The sequence below is a fragment of the Candoia aspera genome, chromosome 10 (genome assembly GCF_035149785.1).
Source record: "Candoia aspera isolate rCanAsp1 chromosome 10, rCanAsp1.hap2, whole genome shotgun sequence".
Lineage (NCBI taxonomy): Eukaryota > Metazoa > Chordata > Lepidosauria > Squamata > Boidae > Candoia > Candoia aspera.
Genome location: NC_086162.1, coordinates 7950707 through 7969449, shown reverse-complemented (window position 1 = coordinate 7969449; position 18743 = coordinate 7950707). Strand labels below are relative to the sequence as shown.

The 18743-nt window shown below is 48.8% G+C and overlaps 1 protein-coding gene and 1 long non-coding RNA gene across 4 annotated transcripts in view; both read left to right on the top strand.

Moving 5' to 3' along the window:
* Positions 1-16174, top strand: part of MAP7D1 (MAP7 domain containing 1) — a 72884-nt gene extending 56710 nt beyond the window's left edge. For all 3 annotated transcript variants that reach the window (XM_063312139.1, XM_063312138.1, XM_063312137.1), the window contains 10 exons: positions 1867-1988; positions 2704-2960; positions 3907-4093; positions 6031-6190; positions 9714-9818; positions 11359-11412; positions 11850-11913; positions 12518-12626; positions 14341-14525; positions 15424-16174. In XM_063312139.1, coding sequence (XP_063168209.1) covers positions 1867-1988; positions 2704-2960; positions 3907-4093; positions 6031-6190; positions 9714-9818; positions 11359-11412; positions 11850-11913; positions 12518-12626; positions 14341-14525; positions 15424-15434 — 1254 coding nt within the window. In that variant the 3' untranslated portion in view covers positions 15435-16174. The remainder of the gene's footprint in view (positions 1-1866; positions 1989-2703; positions 2961-3906; positions 4094-6030; positions 6191-9713; positions 9819-11358; positions 11413-11849; positions 11914-12517; positions 12627-14340; positions 14526-15423) is intronic.
* The window catches only part of LOC134503360 (uncharacterized), a 209110-nt gene that overhangs the window by 188361 nt on the left and 2006 nt on the right, over positions 1-18743 (top strand). The window lies entirely within an intron of this gene.

Genomic DNA, 18743 nt, shown 5'->3' with positions numbered 1-18743 from the left:
GCAGAATGTGGGTGGGAAAGAGACACCAATCATCCAGACGCTGCATCCCAGCTTTACATGTTCAAACATGCTTCTGCTGTTGCCTGGAGGGATGGATGAAAACCAAACAGCCTTCAGTTGCTAGGCGACTGGATAGACAGAGACACACAAAGGTTGACCCAAGTTTTGAAGCTGGGCTGAACTGCAACCCAGTTGAGAACATTCAAGAAGAAACATGCAAATCCCATTTGGGATTTGGGGAAAACATGGGACGGACACCCAAATCCAAATTTGTATGAGCCACCAGGCTTCATTTCCATCATCTTCATGGCTCTATAAACCTGTTATATCAAACATTTGCCACCTTTAGGGAGCACAAGGAATGGTCATCTTAATAAGACTAAGCAGGATTGGGATGCGTTGGCATCCAGCAGGGAGTGTTCTGGGCATCTAACTTGGAACATCTGGATAGATCAATACTATTTCTATGGATTCAATTTAACAAGTGTTCAAGTTGAAGTTTTTCCAACTCAGCCCTCTCTGGAAATCCTGGTGTCTGAGATTTTCTGCACGCCAGGCCACTTTTGGGCACCTCAGCTACAGCCTTTCCCATGCATCTTCCCTTAGTTGCCTGACAGAAGAAAGGTGGGAAGGTGAGAAAATAAAGGAGGGCCTTTCTGAATAACATCGGGAGCCTCCTCTTCACAAAAAACGCCTTTGGGAATTTCACCAGTCGAGGGCCAAAGCTCTCCCCAACTATTCATCCAACTATTTCCCAGCTGCAGATGAAAGGAGGGGCCTACAGGTGTGTTGGGACTGCAACTCCCAGAATGCCTTGCCTTCACCTGTTCCAGCTCAGAATTCTGCAGTTGTAGTTTTGGTTCTCCAGAGGTTAGGAGGAGGAATTATCAAGGCGTGAAACTGAGGTGGAATTCCTTGGGGCATTCCCAGGCACAGAGCAGTGTTTGGTGCAGTAATAATGCCAAGGAGGTCTGAAAAGCTTTGCCTTTTCTAACAAACTTGTCCCAAGTGTTTGCTCTTCAACCAGTGTTGATGAAGATTCTCAGTCATCCAGGTGGAATTGGCTGTAGGTTGAGTCATGGCAGCTGCATTTCTTCCTTTTTGGTTGAAACGTTTCACTGCTTGTCCAAGCAGCTTCTTCAGTCTGGGCAAAGGTTGGTAAAGGGATGCCATATATGTCTTCCAGGGTGGCTGCATTGTCCCTACACCTGAATGTCTGTTGATTGTGCCATGGAGGTGTGGATTGCCTTTGGGATGTCCTTCCCTCAATAGAGGCGGAGGCCTCAGACACAACTTGTCCCCATTTTTCATGCTGCTCTTTCGTCAGTCCCCAGGAAGATTAAGACCACCAGGAAGGCCACTCTTAATGATCCACTTGGGGATGAGCGAGGGATTTAGGAGTAAGGCATCCCAAAGGCAATCCACACCTCCATGGCACAATCAACAGCCATTCAGGTGTAGGGACAATGCAGCCACCCTGGAAGACATATATGGGGTCCCTTTACCAACCTTTGCCCAGACTGAAGAAGCTGCTTGGACAAGCAGTGAAACGTTTCTACCAAAAAGGAAGAAATCCAGCTGCCATGACTCAACCTACAGACTCTTCAACCAGTGTTTCTCAACCTTAGCAACTTTAAGATGAGTGGACTTCAACTCCCAGAATTCCCCAGCCAGTACACAGGCAATTCTGGGAGTTAAAGTCCAGACATCTTAAAGTTGCCAAGGTTGAGAAACACTATCTTCAACCATCCCCTGCTTTGAAGATGATGGTACTGCGGAGCTGATTTGGCCCGTGCTCTGGAGAACTGCTTCTCCACCTTCAAAGTGGAGCTTCATGCTTCTTTCTTCTCCTATTCCCACCATCAGAAAAAGAAAGAGAAGAAAGACAAGGATCGGGAAAATGCCCAGGAGAAGAGTGCCTTAGCCCTCCGCAAACGCCACTCTACGCCTTCTGGCCAGGCGCGTCAGCTGCGTGTACCCGAAGGCAGGTAAGAGGTCCCGGGGATCTTGACGAGATGCTTGGTGCCCAATCAGTTTAGCACTGGCCAGGTGGACTTTGGGAAACCAGCTTTGCAATCATGGCTGGCTGTGGGGAGGTGTGTCTCAGAATTCAAGACGCTGGCCATAACTACATGGTTGAAGCTGCTGTCCTATCTTTCTTGGCATTCCCGACCCCACTTCCCGGGAATATTTCTATTTGCAGTATTGCCCTTTTTTTTCTAACTTCATAACCAGCCCTATTAGGGTGATAATTCCATTTCGTTGCAGAAGTCTTAGGAAGTACAGTTACCTTGCAGGAAATAATTCCAATGATTCTGAGGTTTTGGAAATAATTCATAATCCAGGGGTGTGAAAGCAGCATTGGTCTGCAGCCCTTTAAAGCAGCTGCGTCTTTTCCTAGGATTGCAGACAGGTTTTAAATGCACACAGCATGTCTCCATGCTCCGCAGCACCTTTTGGGAATCAAGCTGGAGGCCTTGCACTGCCTGAGTGTGGAATTCAACATGTCTGGTGGGGCAGGGCTGAAGTGGACTATTGCAAGTGTCCACAAGACTTCAGATTTTTTCCAGCACATTGTTCCTGGTGGGATGATGCTAGATACTGGGCATGAAGAAAGGTCTCCAGAACTGGACTGCTAGGCTAGCAAGGCTGTGGCCCCCACCTTGTCTCTAATGCCATCTCCTCTGTGCTTCTCTTTGGCAGCCCAGGCAACAAGCCCAGGCCAGCCTCACCAGCTGTTGCCAGACAGCGCCCAGCCTCGCCAAGCCCGGGTCCCAGCTCTTCACATCGGCTGGGCCTGGCTCGCAATGCCCAGTCCTCGCCCAAGGGGCGAGCTCGCAGGGAGCCCGAGGGCCAGCCAAGGGCCCGTGAATGCAAGAATGAGCAGAAGGAACGTGGGACAGCTTCCCCGGCCCCCGAGGAGAGCTTGAAGACAACAGGGAGCAGCGAAACAGCAGCAGGTGGGCCCTCTGTGTTGGAAGAGGGGGAGCATAACTGGCACGCGTTAACACCGGACTGCAGCCAGAGACCAAACAGCAAGCAAAGTATCGTCCAGCGCAGTCAAGTATAGCCAGGCGAAGAGCAGGAAATCAAAAGAATTCTTAACATTTGAATTTTTTAGATTTATAGTCAGAGGCTAAACTAGGATACTGCAAATCCTAAAACAGGAATGATTCAAGAGCATAAAAAGAAAGGAAAAAAGCACAGCTTGGTTGTTTTTTTTAACAGTTGTTGTCTTCTGCCTTTCCTCCGGTTGCTGAAGGCTCAGCTTTACATGGAGGAGGCGGCAGAGAGAGCAGAGGAATGCGAAGGAGACAGCGAGTGAAATCTCAGCCCAGGGAGGAAAGGAAGCGTAAGGGAGAGACTCAGGATAACAGCCCCCTGATTTTGCATGGACGGGGAAAGTGGCAGGATTTCAAGATTCTGCTGTTATGTCTGGCAGCTAAAGAGTGCCAGTAGTTCTTGTGGTGTCTGTGTCCTAAGCTGGGCTGCCTCGTAGGGCCGTCATTACAGTATCCACCCTGCAAGGTGGGCTGAGAGATTGACTGCATCCATACAGCCAGCTCAGGGGACGCTCGGGGGCCTTTGCGCAACCTGCCTCGCTTGGACACTGCTGACCTTGGCTCTGCTGTTTTGGGCTTTGCATGTTATGTAAACACCCCCTCTTGGCTGGTTTAGCAACAGGCTAACTTAGCCTCAGTTTAAGAGCATCATCTGGATGCAGCCGTGGTGACTTTCCAGAGCCACCCAGCAAGCAGTCTCTGGGCTCCCTTGACCACCCGAAAGCCGTCTCTACAATCGAGCCAAGCTACATCTGCCCCTCTGTCATGAATGTGATGTTGGCAGGCAGATGGGCGGGTTCGGTTTCTTGGGGCGTGGCCTAACCCTGTGCTTGGCTTTCTGCAGATGCCGCCGCCCCCTCTGGGGCTGCGAGCCCGATGCCCGCAGCTCCTCCCCCAACGCCGGGCAAACCAATGGCTGGCACCACGGACCGAGAGGAGGCCGCACGACTGCTGGCTGAGAAACGGCGGCAAGCGCGGGAGCAGCGCGAGCGGGAGGAGCAGGAGCGGAGGGAGCAGGCGGAGCGGGAGCGGTGAGTTTTCCAGTGGACCTGAAGCAAGGTTTCTAGACCTCATGGAGGAGGATGCTGGGTTTTTTTTTTTTCCTGGAGCATTGGACACAATTAACCTTCCAGGGACCCACTGGGGGTGGGGGGTGTTAGGAAGAGTAGCAGGCGAGACCTGGACAGAAAATACATTTGATTTCATTGCAGTTAAATTTCAATTCAATTACAATAATTAAGTCTTTTTGAGGAGGTTCCTCCCCAGGGATTTCATAGTTCTTTCTTTCCCCCATTTAAAAATAAAAAGGTAGCAATTTTTAGAGTGGGATTTGGGGACCCGTTGAAGATCTCTGGAGGGCCACAGATGACTCTGGGGCCCCAGCCATTTGCTTCTGCTGCTTGGCCATGCTTCTGGGGACGATGGGGGCTGTAGTCCAATGCATCTGGAAGGCAGCAGGTGGGGAAAGCTGATATGACCTGGAGCTGAATGAAGGCACAGAATCCTTGGGATTCCTAGGCAGAGAATTTTGATCCCTGTTAGGGCCGGGCTAGAAACTGGGAGGCTGTGAGTTTGAGTCCCTCCTTAGGCACAAAGCCAGTCACTGTCTCAGCCCTAAGAAAGAGGCAATGGCAAACCACGTCTGGAAAAACCTTGCCAAGAAAACTGCAGGGACTTGTCCAGGCAGTCTCCGAGAACCGGACGTGATTGAATGGATTAAAGAAAAAAATGCAGGTGGTACACAGCCAAGTGGCCCAGAGACCTGTGATCCCATTTCCACATGCATCGCTTTCTTACAGTCAAAGGCTGATCCCTTTTCTTAAATATATATATATATATATATATATATTGCTCCTCAGGAGTTGCAAGACGCAGAGCTGGCAACATCAGGACTTTGCTGGGGTGGGTGGGCTCAAACCTTTCAAGCCGTTTGGGAGTTTTGGGGAGGTAAAGGGCAGATGAGGCTCTTCCGGTGCCCCGAGGCTCTGCAAGGCTTTAGGTGCTCACCCAGAAGAGCATAATTTGAAGGGGGGTGGTCTGTTTCAGAAGAGCCTAATCTGGTGCTGGTTTTCTGTTTCAGGGTGAAAGTGCTCAATTCACCCCTTCAGTCCTCCCAGTCCCCAAAACAGAAAAGAAACAGGCAGAAGAGGTTGGCCGTTGACAGGCTGCTGCAGGGGGGCAGGGGGCTCACAGGAGCTCTTTCTTGGGTGGTGCTTTTTGCCCCTCTGGCCTTGAATCAAGGTTGCCCTACATGGGCTCCAAATCCAGGGGCACGCGAGGTGGCACACAAGGGCCATAACTTGAGATCTCTTTCTACAGGTAGTCCTTGCTTAACGACCACAATTGAGACTGGAATTTCACTTGCTAAGTGAAGCGGTAATCAAGCAAATCTGACCCGATCTTATGACCTTTTTTGTGGTGGTCGTTAAGCGAATCACTGTGGGCATTAAGCAAACCATGTGGTCGTTAAGTGAATGACATGGTTCCCCATTGTTTTTGCTTGCTAAAAGCTGGCCGGGAAGGCCAAAAATGGTGATCGCGTGACCACGGGGCGCTGTGATGGTTATAAATGCGAACCAGTTGCCAAGCACCCAAATTGTGATCATGTGAAAGTGGGGACGCTGCGATGGTCATAAGTGTGAGAACTGGTCATAAGTCGGTTTTCTTCAGCACCGTCATAAGTTTGAACCGTCCCTAAACGAATGGTTGTTAAGCAAGGACTACCTGTACTACCATCTCGTGCTTTTTTCTGGGTTTTTGAAGCAAAGTTATTATAATAACTGGACCTAGAATGGAGGAAACAAGATGGTGATGTGGAGCATGTGCCACGTTTTATCTTCTCTGGGCATAACCTGAACTAAGCTTCTGGAACTCGAGCAGACGGTTTCCAGAGTGTGCCAAGAGGCACTTAGCAGCCGCCTCCCATTGTATCTTCTTGAGCTGAGCCATGACCCTTGGCATCCGGCAGGCGCCTGGCGGAGGAGCGGGCCGAGCAAGAAGCCAGAGACCGCCTACAGCAGCAGGTTGAGGAGGCCAGGTTGGAAGAACAGCTTGCCCGTCAGGAGCAGCACGAGGCCCAGGAACGGGCCCGGGCAGAGCAGGAGGAACAGGACCGGCTGCAGAAGCAGGTGCATGGTCAGCTAGGGGGGACCAGGAGTGGAGGTGGGAAGGGGGCTGCAGCCGTAGAGTCACTCACTGGGCCAGCAATTGGCAGCTATAGAGACCCCCTAGGTGACCCTGGAGAAGATACGCAGAGACCTCCAGTCCCACAGGAACAAAGATGTTAGAAAGAAACTCCATGTGATCTTGCCTTGGCATCAGAGAGAGGGTCGGGGAAATGCTGTCACGCTTCCCAGATTCTTTTCCAGGAGCCTGTGCCAATGAAGTCGAGTTCCAATATTTCTTAGGGAGTCTGTGACCTGACCTGACCTACCTCGAAGGGCTGGCCTCAATTTGCTTTCTAATGTTTATTTCAGAGATCTGTGTGGCTGCCCATGTTGTGGCACATGACTCTGGGTGGCTAACAAAACATGAGCAATAAAAACAATATTTTAAAAAATCAAGAAAAACCAGGCACCCAGATCCATAACTACATCTATTCCTCTCTACAATTCCCAGGTTCCAACTCATTTTTTTTCCTGGGTTTAATTCATGTTCTTCTAAGGGACTCTGCATACGTTCTCCAAGGTCATCCCTGTGGTCTCCTATAGCAGTGTTTCTCAACCTTGGCAACTTTAAGCTGTGTGGACTTCAACTCCCAGAATTCCCCAGCCAGCAGTTGAAGTCCACACAGCTTAAAGTTGCCAAGGTTGAGAAACACTGCTTTATAGCAAACCTGTGCCCAGAGTGGCCAGGCTACCCCAAACTGCCTTTTTAAAGATCAAATATCATATAATTCCCCATTTTTGGCAATTCTTGCATGAGACCCCATAAGATTTCGGACAAGAAAGCTGAAATCCAGTGTCAGGTCAGCTTTCTCACTTAGCTCAGACGAGAATTGCTGGCCTTGGATTTTTAAAAGGAAGAGCTGCCTACACCTGTGGTCAAAGTGTAGAAGCAGGAGCGGGAAGAACCAGGGCCAAGTCCGCCTGCAGCCAAAGATGCTCAGGGGGAGGCCCTGCTCTATGAGGCTAACCTACCTCAGAGGGTTGTTGTGGTGATTGTAGGAGAGAGTACAGGATAACTGCCTTGATATTCTCGGGAAAAGGCAGAATACATATCTAATAACAGCAAATAAAGACTCTGTTAGGGCCTCCACCCTCCTGTGGTATCACAGTACCTGAGAAGGTTCCCCAACTCAATACTTGGCAAAATGCAGGAATGATCAGGTTGGATTCAGCTTGAGACTGTCTGTCTGTCTGTCAATCTGCTGTATCCATTATCTATCTATCTATCTATCTATCTATCTATCTATCTATCTATCTATCTATCTATCTATCTATCTATCTATCTGTATTTCTGTCTCTGTCTCTAGCTCTATCTATGTTATCTATCTTTATCTCTATCTATTTATGTTATCTATCTCTGTGCGGGCTGTGGGGGCTCAGTGGTCAAGACACTGAGTCAGAGGACCATTAAGGTCGGCAGCTCAGCAGTTCGAAACCCGAGCGCGCAAGCCGCATGATGGAATGAGTTCCCATCAACTTGTCCCAACTCCTGCTAACCTAGCAGTTCAAAAGCATGCAAATGCAAGTAGATAAATAGGTACCACTTCGGTGGGAAAAATAACAGGGACGTGAAAGGAGCCCCCTTGGGCGTCCCCCGGGCAACAGTGATGTCACTGGCAAATCCTCTCAACACAGAAGTGCCTTGGTAGGTGCTTCTGACACACACAAAAAAATCTGTATCTGTCTCTATCTCTATCTATCTACTGTATCTATCTCTACCTATCTATCTCTATCTCTGTATCTGTATCAGTATCTATCTATCTATCCATACACACACATACATACAGTAATAGATACTGTACATACATATACGTATTATACACACACACACACATTCTATATCCATATCCATAGATCAATTTCTCTTGTGGCTTGCAACTCGATCTCTCCCTTTAATTTCTCCAACTCGACTATCCAATCTTCATCCAGTGTTTCAACAGAAATCCCGATCTCGCACTTCGAAGAGACATTTCTGTCACTGTTAAATTCTTCATTTCATCCACGACATCCCCAACCAGATGACACATTTTAGACCTCATATTTTCCACAATGTCCTGAATGCCTTGCATAAAAACTTGGGAGGAATCAGAAAGAATCTGTTTAAAATCTTGGTGGAAGTCAGAGAAAGTCTGTTTGAAATCCTCCATGTCTCACGCAGTAGATTATGGCGCCCCCTGGAGCTTAACCAGCGAAAGTCGAAGATAGGAAAGAATTCCAGAATGTGTTTACACAAGCGAAAGTGAGATAGGCAGACAGTTCCCGAGGGAAAGCAGAAGCAGAAAACTGAAGGTCCAAAACAGCCAATTCAACATGTAGGAAAATGCTAATATCTTCAGAATTAGTACAAAAATAATAACCGGGAGACAATTCTTTACTCTCAATCCTCCACAATATTTGGAGGGAAAATGAAGTCCAAAACTTAAAAAGATTTTTTTTTTTTAAATTGATCCCAAAAATAACAATAAGCACCAAGAGAATCCGCTTCTCCTTGCTGTAGAAAGCCTCTCTTAGGGTACGCATACTTTAAAGAAATATAAATTGGGTGATTTAGAAATGGGGTGGCCGGTCTTAGTGTCCCTTTAAGGCTACAACGTGGCTTGGAAATGGTGACGTCCCAGCCTCCTGGCTAGCTCTTGTTGAACGCAAACACTGTTTGTGATCTTCTGGCTGCAGGCAGCCATCTGGAGGACAGATGGGGTAATTCCAGGTGTTTTCCTTTTTCCGGAAAAACGCTGCTGGGCTTCAGGAAAAAGTGCCTGAGCCTGAAAAAACTGCCGCGTTGTCAGTTCTGCCCGCTTAGCCCGTGGGTACAGCTGTTCAGTCCGCCATGTCCCCACTGGAAGTCTGGAAAATGAAACTTTCAGTGTTCACAAAACCTGTCCAAGATTTTTTTTTCAAAGGGAGAGACAATGTGACATAAGATTAGGAGGGGGGTGGAGGGTGGGATGGCCACCCCTCCAGGACAGGAAGAAAAGATGTGCTTTCTTCAGGGTGGAACTCCAATGCCACCTTCAGATCAAACATCTGGAGGAATCTGGTAGCATCTTTTCCAACAAAAACCATTTTTTCAGAAGGCTCTTGGGAGCCTCCTGTCAGGAGGATCTTCCTTCAGCTTTCCTTTGCTTTAGGGACCTGCAAAGGTCATAAATGCGAGGATTGGTTGCAAAGTTACTTCTTCATCACCATCATAATTGTGAACAGTCGCTAAACGAGGCAGCCACTAAACAAGGACGATCTGTCTGGTTGAGAAGTGCTGATATTTTGCTTATGCAGAAAGAACTTCCTACCCTTTTTCAGGGATGGATCCCTGAATTTCCCAAAAGGGCTGGCAAGATTAGCTGCCTTTTCTCTCTCATCCCTGCGGGGTCTGGCCTGAAAAGCCCCCCCCCCCCCCGTTCACTTGCTCTCTTGTTCCTTTTGCAGCAGCTGGAGGGGGGACATCCGTTGCCTGGTGGGTGCTCACCTCTCCTCTTCTCGCTTGCAGAAGGAGGAAGCCGAGGCTCGGGCCCGGGAGGAGGCTGAGCGCCAGCGGGTGGAACGGGAAAAGCGTTTCCAGAGGGAAGAACAAGAGCGTCTGGAGCGGAAGAAGGTCAGCGCGTCCTGCAGCTGGAGGGGCAGCAGAGCAGCCCGATGGCTGTACGGCCAAGCCGGGGGCAGGGGCTCTGCCAGGTGGGGAGGGGGTTCCAGATCCATTGGTCACAGTGCCAGCTCTTTGGAACGCCATACCCCCGGGCCCTCTCTCCTAGGGTTCCGGAAAGCTCTACGCTTACCCCTTGGGTGCTAATGTATTTCCCTTCTGATACCAAAGAGTCGGCTGAAATGATTTCCTTTTGAAGACCTGAAACAGGCTCTGTGCCTCCCCACTGGTGTTTCTCCCAGACATATCGGTGTAGAATAAAAGCATGAAAGACCTTCCAGAAACATCTTCATTGCATTTGGGTGCTTCCTTTTGCTCCAAGTCATTTCTTTTCATTATCCACAAGCGCAGCATTGTGCCTTTCATACAGCCAGTCGCATAAGCAAGGGGCCTTCGTGGAACTCCAGTTAAAAGCAACCACTGTTCCAACTGCCAAAATCCTATTACCTAGCTATTAATAAATGTTTCAGGTGTATAGATTTTTTTAACAGCTATGCCTTTCCCCAAAGCCTTTTGTCTTGTTATCAGTTACAGATAGTCCTCACTTAATGACCACAGTTGGGATCAGAATTTCAGTTGCTAAGTGAAGCAGTCATTAAGCAAATCCAACCTGATTTTATGACCTTTTTTGTGGTGGTTGTTAAGCGAACCATGCAGCTCCCCATTGATTTTGCTTACCAGAAGCTGGCCAGGAAGGTTGAAAATGGTGATCACATGACCATGGGATGCTGCAACAGTCATAAATGCAAACCAGCTGCCAAGCGCCCAAATTATGATCATGTGACTGTGGGGATGCTGTGATGGTCATAAGTGTGAAGACCAGTCATAAGTGGGTTTTTCCAGCACTGTCGTAAGTCTGAAACATCACTAAACAAATAGTTGTTAAGCGAGGACCACCAGTCCTCTGCCTCTTAATGTTTAAGTTCATATTGTAGACTAGTGGTTCTTTTCACATGTGGGAACTGTCTACTCCAGTGTTTCTCAACCTTAGCAACTTTAAGATGTGTGGACTTCAACTCCCAGAATTCCCCAGTTGAAGTCCACACATCTTAAAGTTGCTAAGGTTGAGAAACGCTGGCCAGCTCTCACAAGAGCCAGCTAGAGAGCATAAAGTTACAGAAATCTGATGTGGAGGGATTCTGACTCCCGCTGATTCATGTGATTCTCCTCATGCTGCAGAAATGAGTTTAATAATGGGATGACAGTTGAGCAGGGGGACCGAGTTCTTTTTAGCTCCCAGCTCCTGAAGGTTTGAAAGAGGTCTCCACCACATTCTCCCTGCGCAAACCCTTCCGATTTGAAAAGAGAGAAACGTCCAAGATCTTCTGGCATCCCCCACCCCGTAACCAAACAGCCCAATGCCAACTTGCCCAAATAACCCCAGTGTTTATAGACCAGACGTCCCGCTCCTGCTGTGGCTAGCGAGGCAGCAAATTTTTGCATTTGAATAGGGGCGTTTTTTGACGACCCTTTTCTCTTTTTCTCTCCGCAGCGCCTGGAAGAGATCATGAAACGGACGCGGAAAGCCGACGGAGCTGATGCGAAGGTGATTGATCTTCCTGGTCTCTTCCAACAGATGACAGGACTGTGAGCTGCTGTTTCTGGCCTTAGATAGGATGGTTGCTGCAGAAGAGATTGCAGGTAGCAGCCCTTCTCTTGAATGAACAGGCGCCCAACTCAGCCAGTGCTCTCCTACAAGTGCTCTCCTACTCCTCTTAAACAGTCCTGCGCAGCTGCTACACAGGGGCTTTGGACCTGCCACGTGGCAGTCTCCCTTCTGCTGACTGCTGGGCCCATCTTACGATAGGGTTGCCATGGGTCTCTTGTGCCCCACATCTCAGAGGCCTTTGCAGATGCCCAGAAACAGCGGGCGGTCTCCTTCCTTCCAAGAGAATATAGCGAGCATGGTCACACCTTCTCCCAACATACTGGTTGAAGACCTGCTCCCTTCTCCCTTAATATCTGTCACACTCCTTTTCGCAGAAAAAAGAGGACAAGAAGATGGTGAATGGCAAGGAAAGGAAGCAAGAGGGTGGAATGGGTCCAGGTGAGAATCCCTCCCTGCATATATTTCCTTCCTTCCTTCCTTCCTTCCTTCCTTCCTTCCTTCCTTCCTTCCTTCCTCCCTCCCTCCCTCCCTCCCTCCCTCCCTCCCTCCCTCCCTTCCTTCCTTCCTTCCTCAAATGTGTGTGGCTACCCATCTCACAAAAAGCAACTCTGGGCAGTGTACAATAATCCGGTAAAACACACACATATGAAACGATCGGTATAAAAATGGATTCTTACATCAATATTAAAAGATAAATAACATAAAAACAAAATATACAAGCCCTAGGCCAAGAGAGAATGAGAATAGCCACCTCAGCCATGGAGCTATCTAAGCATGTCTCTGGTTCCCTGGGAGCCCGAGGCCTGGTGACATAACCGGGTCTCAGGGACTTTTGGAAGGTCAAAAGGGATGGAGCTGACCTAACTGAATACATTATGAAGTCTGAGCAACCTCATCAGCCCGTTTTTCTGATGTTTAAATGAACTCTGCTCTCTACGCACCTCGGGTCCCATTGGGAGCTCCAGCTTTCTTTGGGGGAGGGGGTGTCCTTGGATTCTGCAGTCCCTTGTGTTCTTAACGGAAGATTTCCTTCCATTTTCAGATGGCAAGAAATACCCTGGAAGTCTTCCCAAGGAAGAAGAACTGCCCGAGATGCAGTCCTCAAGTCCGGCCAGTCACAAAGGGCTGGGTCCAGAGGGCATGCAGCACAGGTATATCAAGAGTTGGAAAAGCAGTTCATAGAATTACAGGAATGCCACGGCAGGCACTTTTCCAGAGTCCCCTTTGTTATTGCTGTAGAAAGGTAAAGTCTCCCTCAAATGCAGCTTCATCGGTCCACGTGGCCTTCTTGTCAACAATAAGGAAGGGAGTTGCTGTGGCTTTCTTTTCGGGAATGCCATGGTGTTTCCTGGTGTTCTTCCATCCAAATATTAACCAGATCCAACCATGTTCAGCTTTTTTCAAGATCAGCCAAAGTCCTCTAGATCTTCCCATTGGTCGGGCCATTGCTCTAAAGCCATGTTTCTCAGCCTTGGCAACTTTAAGATGTGTGGACTACAACTCCCAGAATTCCCCAGCCAGCACCCTGGCAATTCTGGGAGTTGAAGTCCACACACCTTAAAGTTGCCAAGATTGAGAAACATGGCTTGAAAGGTGGAGAATCCAAGATGGGGTCATTCTGGGAAAACTGACCTTGGTAGAAGTTAATGTGAGCAGTCATATGATGCAGCTGCTGGAAAAAAACGGACGCAGTATTAGCTTCCTGAACAAAAGCATACAGTGGACAGATCAAGGTTTACATTTGATTCCATTCTTCACGCCCATGGAATGTCCTGGGATTAGAGTGGGATAAAGCTTGAGTTGTCCCTTGAGTAAGAGATTTATTGTTGGAGATGTTGTCCTGCTGATTTTTATCATGGCCAAACTATTTCCATCTCAAGTTCTTTTTCTGTTTCTTCTGCCCTTGAGTGTTGTCTCGCGTTTTTCATTCTTACCCCAAAGGGAGAAGCAAACATCTAATTTTGATAATCCAAGGAATAGCAATCTTTTGGGGCTCTGAGCACCCAAGCAGGCAAACAAGCTGCTCCAAAACTCTTAACGGATTTGGTGCTTGCACCCCAAGATCTTCTGAGAATGCCCAAACCCTTCCAAGATCTCAGGTGGGAGATGGCTGAAATCAGGATTACAATGGGCACCTGGTGCCTGGAGGTGCCACGTTACCAATCCTTCTTGGAGTACAAGAATCTTGAGTTGTCTTCACTTCCTTTTCTGCCTCTTTTTAAAACTCCCATTGGAGAGGGCTAACAACATTACTTGCCCGGCACCCTGAAATTTGGTGGCAACATGGCCAGAGTTCAACAGGACAATTTTGTCCCTTGGCTGAATATGGGGATGGTTAAGAATTGGTGGTTTGCCTCCAGAAACCTCCTTTCTTATGCTGCTTTCTGTCCCTGAAGCAGGGTTTCTCAACCTTGGCAACTTGAAGACGTGTGGACTTCAACTCTCAGAATTCCGCAGCCAGCCATGCTGGCTGGGGAATTCTGGGAGTTGAAGTCCACACGTCTTCAAGCTGCCAAGGTTGAGACGCACTGCTCTGGAGTGTGTCATTGCTTGCTCCAAGTCTTTCCTGGATGATTTGTTCCCTCCTTCCCCCCTCATCAGCTCATTCATACCTTCCCCAAGGCCAGTTGAAAAGTCCTTTACACTAACCTGGGGTGGGGGGGAGCACTAGGGGCTGAAACAAAGATCGTTTCGTGTCTGCGTTTTGGGATTGATTGGTCAGCACCTGGATCCCTGCAAAGATCTGCTCTTCAGGATGTAGATCTCGGTGTGTTCTCATCTGCCCACCTTTGCCGTCCTCCCCATCTCCTTGAGGGAGGCTGGTAATGCAATGGTTTCACACCCCCACCTCTCTTTCCACTGCAGCTCCCCCATGAACCCCACCCTGGCCCTGGTGAACGGCCTGCAGTCCAGCAAGCATGAGAATGGCTTCCCCTCTCCCCAGGAGCCTGCAGGGCCTGGGCTAAGTGTGGCTGATGAGCCCATCCTGCCTTTTTCCAACAAGGAGCCGTTCCTCAATAAGGCTGTGGCCAAGGCTCCACAGATTACAGGTAAGGTGGCCCCTTTCTCCAGCCACGAACAGCCTCCCTGGTGTCATGGTTCAGGTGCCCAACTGGAACATAGGGATAGACTAAAAGCAGGTCCACATCCCATGGGGCCCACAGGTTGCATCTCAGTTGTATCTCACAGGGTGATTGTTTCAAGAAAAATTGGGGAAGGGGTGCTCTGCATGCCACTTTGAGTTTCTGGAGGAAAGATAGGATGTAGATCTAACAAATGAATAAACAGGACTCAGTTCCACACATCCAGTGCTTGGAAGTGCCAGCAGGTTGGTGAGTAAATGGGAGCAAATACAGAGGTGGGGAATGGTCTGCTTTGGACTTCATCTAAGTCTGCCCTTCATGGCATGGGTGGGCTACCTGCTGCCCCCCAAAGGCCTTCATAGTCGCACTGCCAAGATGAAGTGCCCTTGGCCTCTTCTTTTGAAGAAATTACGAGTGAAATGCTTTAAGCAGGCAGTGCCATGCTTCAGAATTGAAAGCAAAAGGCTTCTTGAGGGCACATGGTGGTGCTCAGGTAACAGCTTTGGGCAGCTCTTTAAAGCAGCCACAGCTTTTCCCAGATTTTTTGTAGCTGCAATAAAATCTCTGGAAAAGACACGTTTCGTTTCAGGCTCTCTGAAACATTTTCCCCCCAGATTCACATGTTGTCCTGCTAAGCCTTCTCAGATCTCCAAAAGATCCCCAAACAGCCAAAGATCCATCTCATTCCAGCCCACCCTCAAAGGCATAATAAAAACAACAATGAACATGCCAATCTGGGCAAAAAGTGATGATTCAGCCCAGTTTTATACAGGCATGTTTGGGTGGGTAAGACAGTGTGCTAAGCAACTCCTTTGGGGGCAGATTAGACCTCCAAGTCTCTGATTTTTGTCTTTCTCTTCTGCAGAGGTTCTGTAGATGGGGATGCCAAAGGACGGGTGCAACGATGTGCCAACTCTGGCTAAATTAGATTGGAAGATGATCACCCAGTGGGGACTCTGCCCCTCCATGGACTTGAGGGCAACGCAGGAGCCAGGCTGGGGGGCCCAGCCCCGTGGACTCTCTCTTCCTCCTCCTGTCCTCATTTATGATTAGTATTATTTTTTTAATAAGCACCTTATCAGACTGACCCCATCCCATAGCTCATCCCTCAACACTATATAACCACGTAGCTATTTAACTGGCTGAGTAACAAAGGATGTGAATAATGTATATAAACTTCGATGTTAGCATAGGGACTGAGCCAACAGTCGCCTTTGCGATCTCGCTGCCCCTTGGGGGGTATTCTTGGGTGAGGGCCAGGTCGTGGGAAGGGGAGATCAGACCCCACCTCTGGTTGGGTTTCGTAAGCGAGCGTGTGTCGATGTTGTGGGTGAGTGTCTGCTACAGCCAACGGGAAGCGTCTAGATCTCTTATTTAAATTCTCCCCGTTGGTCTCAGCCAGGAGATGGGCAACGTTGTGTGGCTGTGTGTGTGTATGTGTGTGCACTGTGAGCGACTCAGCAGCTGCCATCGTCCAACACACTGTGCATTTTCTTTTTTTTGGGGTGCTGCTGTTTCTCGGTGTGGCGTTGGCTGGGACTGCTGCACTCAGTGTCACTGTGACAGTATTATGCATCTGAGCAACCTTTTGTGGACAATAAAATGGAGAAATCATGGGGGACCGTCTCTTCTCTGGGGTTCCCGTTTGCCAGTGGGGTTGGGACATTCTGCTGACTCTCCTAAGATGATCTTCCCTAAACCTGGCCACTTCCAGATGTGCAAACCTTCAGTCCTGCAATTCCCCAGCCAACATGGCTGTTGCTAAGAATGGAAGTCACCACATCTGGAAGCCACCCAGGTAGGAGAGCACTCCTGAAGAGCTTTGACTGAGGAACAGTCTTATGCCCTTGCTCAAGCTTGCAAACTGTCACCTGCCAGATGTGTAGGATCTCTTCCCCCAACCAGGATGGGCTTCCGGTTAAATAACCTTTCTTACGAGTGCTGCCCAGTGATGATGGGCAATGAGGTCCAATGCATCTGAAGAGGAACAGGTGAGGGAGGGCTGGGTTAGAGGAGGAGGACATCTCTGGTCTATGGCAGGCCTGCCCCACTCTCTGCTCTGCCCATTCAGCAGGGAGTATGGGATTCCCCAGGTATTTCCTCACCTGTCTGGGTCCTGCCTCTGAACAATGGAGAGAAGATAACCCTCTCTCAGATTTCCTGGCTGGGCTGCAGAAAAGAGACCTCCAGGGTAAGTCCAGGTAACTGCCCTGCAGCTTCCAAAATTTATTTCAGACTTCAAAGAGCAGCTGCTGCAAATGAATGATGCATTTTCATGCCATTTGGAGACAGAAAACACCCCCTGCAAGGACCTGGGGAAACCTTGACCACACCCCCATGTGAAGTGCCCCCTGTCTTGCCAACCTTGGCTGATCTTGAAAAAAGGGAAGCCAGGTTACTACATGGATGGAAGACCACAGGAAATTGCAGAACTAAAGACTAGGCTGGAAAGTTGAAAAGTATTCCAGAAGGCAGCAATGACAAGCCCTTTGGACAGTATGACTGAGAAGACCGCGGGGGTCTAGTAAAGAGAACTGATGTGGTGTAGTGGCAAAGGTGCTGGGCTGGTATCAGGGAGCCCCAGGTCCAGGTCCACCCTCAGCCACAGAAGTGTTGAAGGTCTGGAAGAGTCCTTATCTGTGTCCAACCCCAAAAGGACCTCTCGCCCCCTGGAAGTGGGGCCAACCAAGCCTGGTGGAGCTTTTGCAAGTCCAGAATTAAGATCCTGCCAACACTGATTAGAACAGTTTCTCAACCTTGACAAAATGTGTGGACATCACCTCCCAGAATTCCCCAGCCAGCATGCTGCTGGGGAATTCTGGGAGGTGAAGTCCACACACCTTAAAAGTTGCCAAGGCTGAGAAGCACTGGAAGCACATCCTCCCTTGGTGGGGAGATGGGCAGTAATAAAATTCGACAAATAAATTAGAAAAAGCACCATTGTCTTGTTTGCATCAGGAACAATAGGCTGGTGGCCTTTAAACAGGTAACAAATTAGTTATTGCCAAAGCGTCAATGGATCTTGTTCCCCTCACTGTGAGAGGCTTGCAGTCCCGAGGAGGGAATATTACAAGTGTGTGCAGCTGCTATTCAGAGGGGAATGTGGAAAGAGATGCTGCAAGGAAAGAGCAGATGCAGCTGCTAAATTCACAGGGGATAGTTCATTTGGTTAGGAAATCAGACCATTTTCTGAGTCTGCACGATACATATAGCCTGGGTTTACACAACATGTGAAATCGTAAAAAAGCAAACCAGGGTTAAAACTAACCAAGCTTCCCCATTTGGGGGCGGGTTTGTCTGGAGCGGCACAATCACATCTCCACTTCCTCTGTTGGTACAAGAACTATGGAAGCTGAAGATGGCTCGACTCAGATCTGCTAAAGTGCAGCATAAAACCTCCTGAAGGTCTGTCCATGCTGTGGGGATACATTTATTTATCCTTTCGCTGTAAGGTGGAGCAACTCAACACTGGGTCTGGACGGCGTATGGGTTGAAAAACCGATTCAGTACCTAAGTTAGAGATGCAGGTAGTCCTCGACTTAGGACCACAATTGGGACTGGAATTTCCGTTGTAAGTCGTCACGGTTGTAAGTGCGAGTCCAGGTCGTAAAGCACTTTTTCCGAGGCCATTGTAACTTTAAATGAATGGTTGTAAGTTGAGGACTACCTGTACATGCCATAAATGATTTTTTCCCTTGCATGGATGACATCTCCAGCTTTGCACACCCTCATCTCCTTTCCTCCAACAATTCTGGTGCAGGACCTTCAGAAGTTTGTTGGAACACTTTGGGCCATATTTGGCCCCACGCAGATTTGTTTGTTTGTTTGTTTGTTTGCGCAGCCGCCCATCTCACACAAATGACTCTGGGCATCTTACAAGGTTGAAAACCAACCAACCCCCAAACATAATGCGCGCACGCACACACACCAGCGCTCAAGGATCAATTATTAAATATTTACCACCCACAGTAGCAGAGCTCATCTCCACCCTGACCCAAATGCCTGGGGGAACAGGTGGGTCTTCAATGCCTTGTGAAAGGCCAATGGGGTTGGGGCCATCTGAATCTCCAGGGGGGTGCTGTTCCACTGGGCAGGGGCCACCCCTGAGAATGCAAGACTCCAGGCTCCAACAAGGTAACATTTTAATAGGAGAGACCAAGATGCTATCTTCCCTCTCCAGGGATG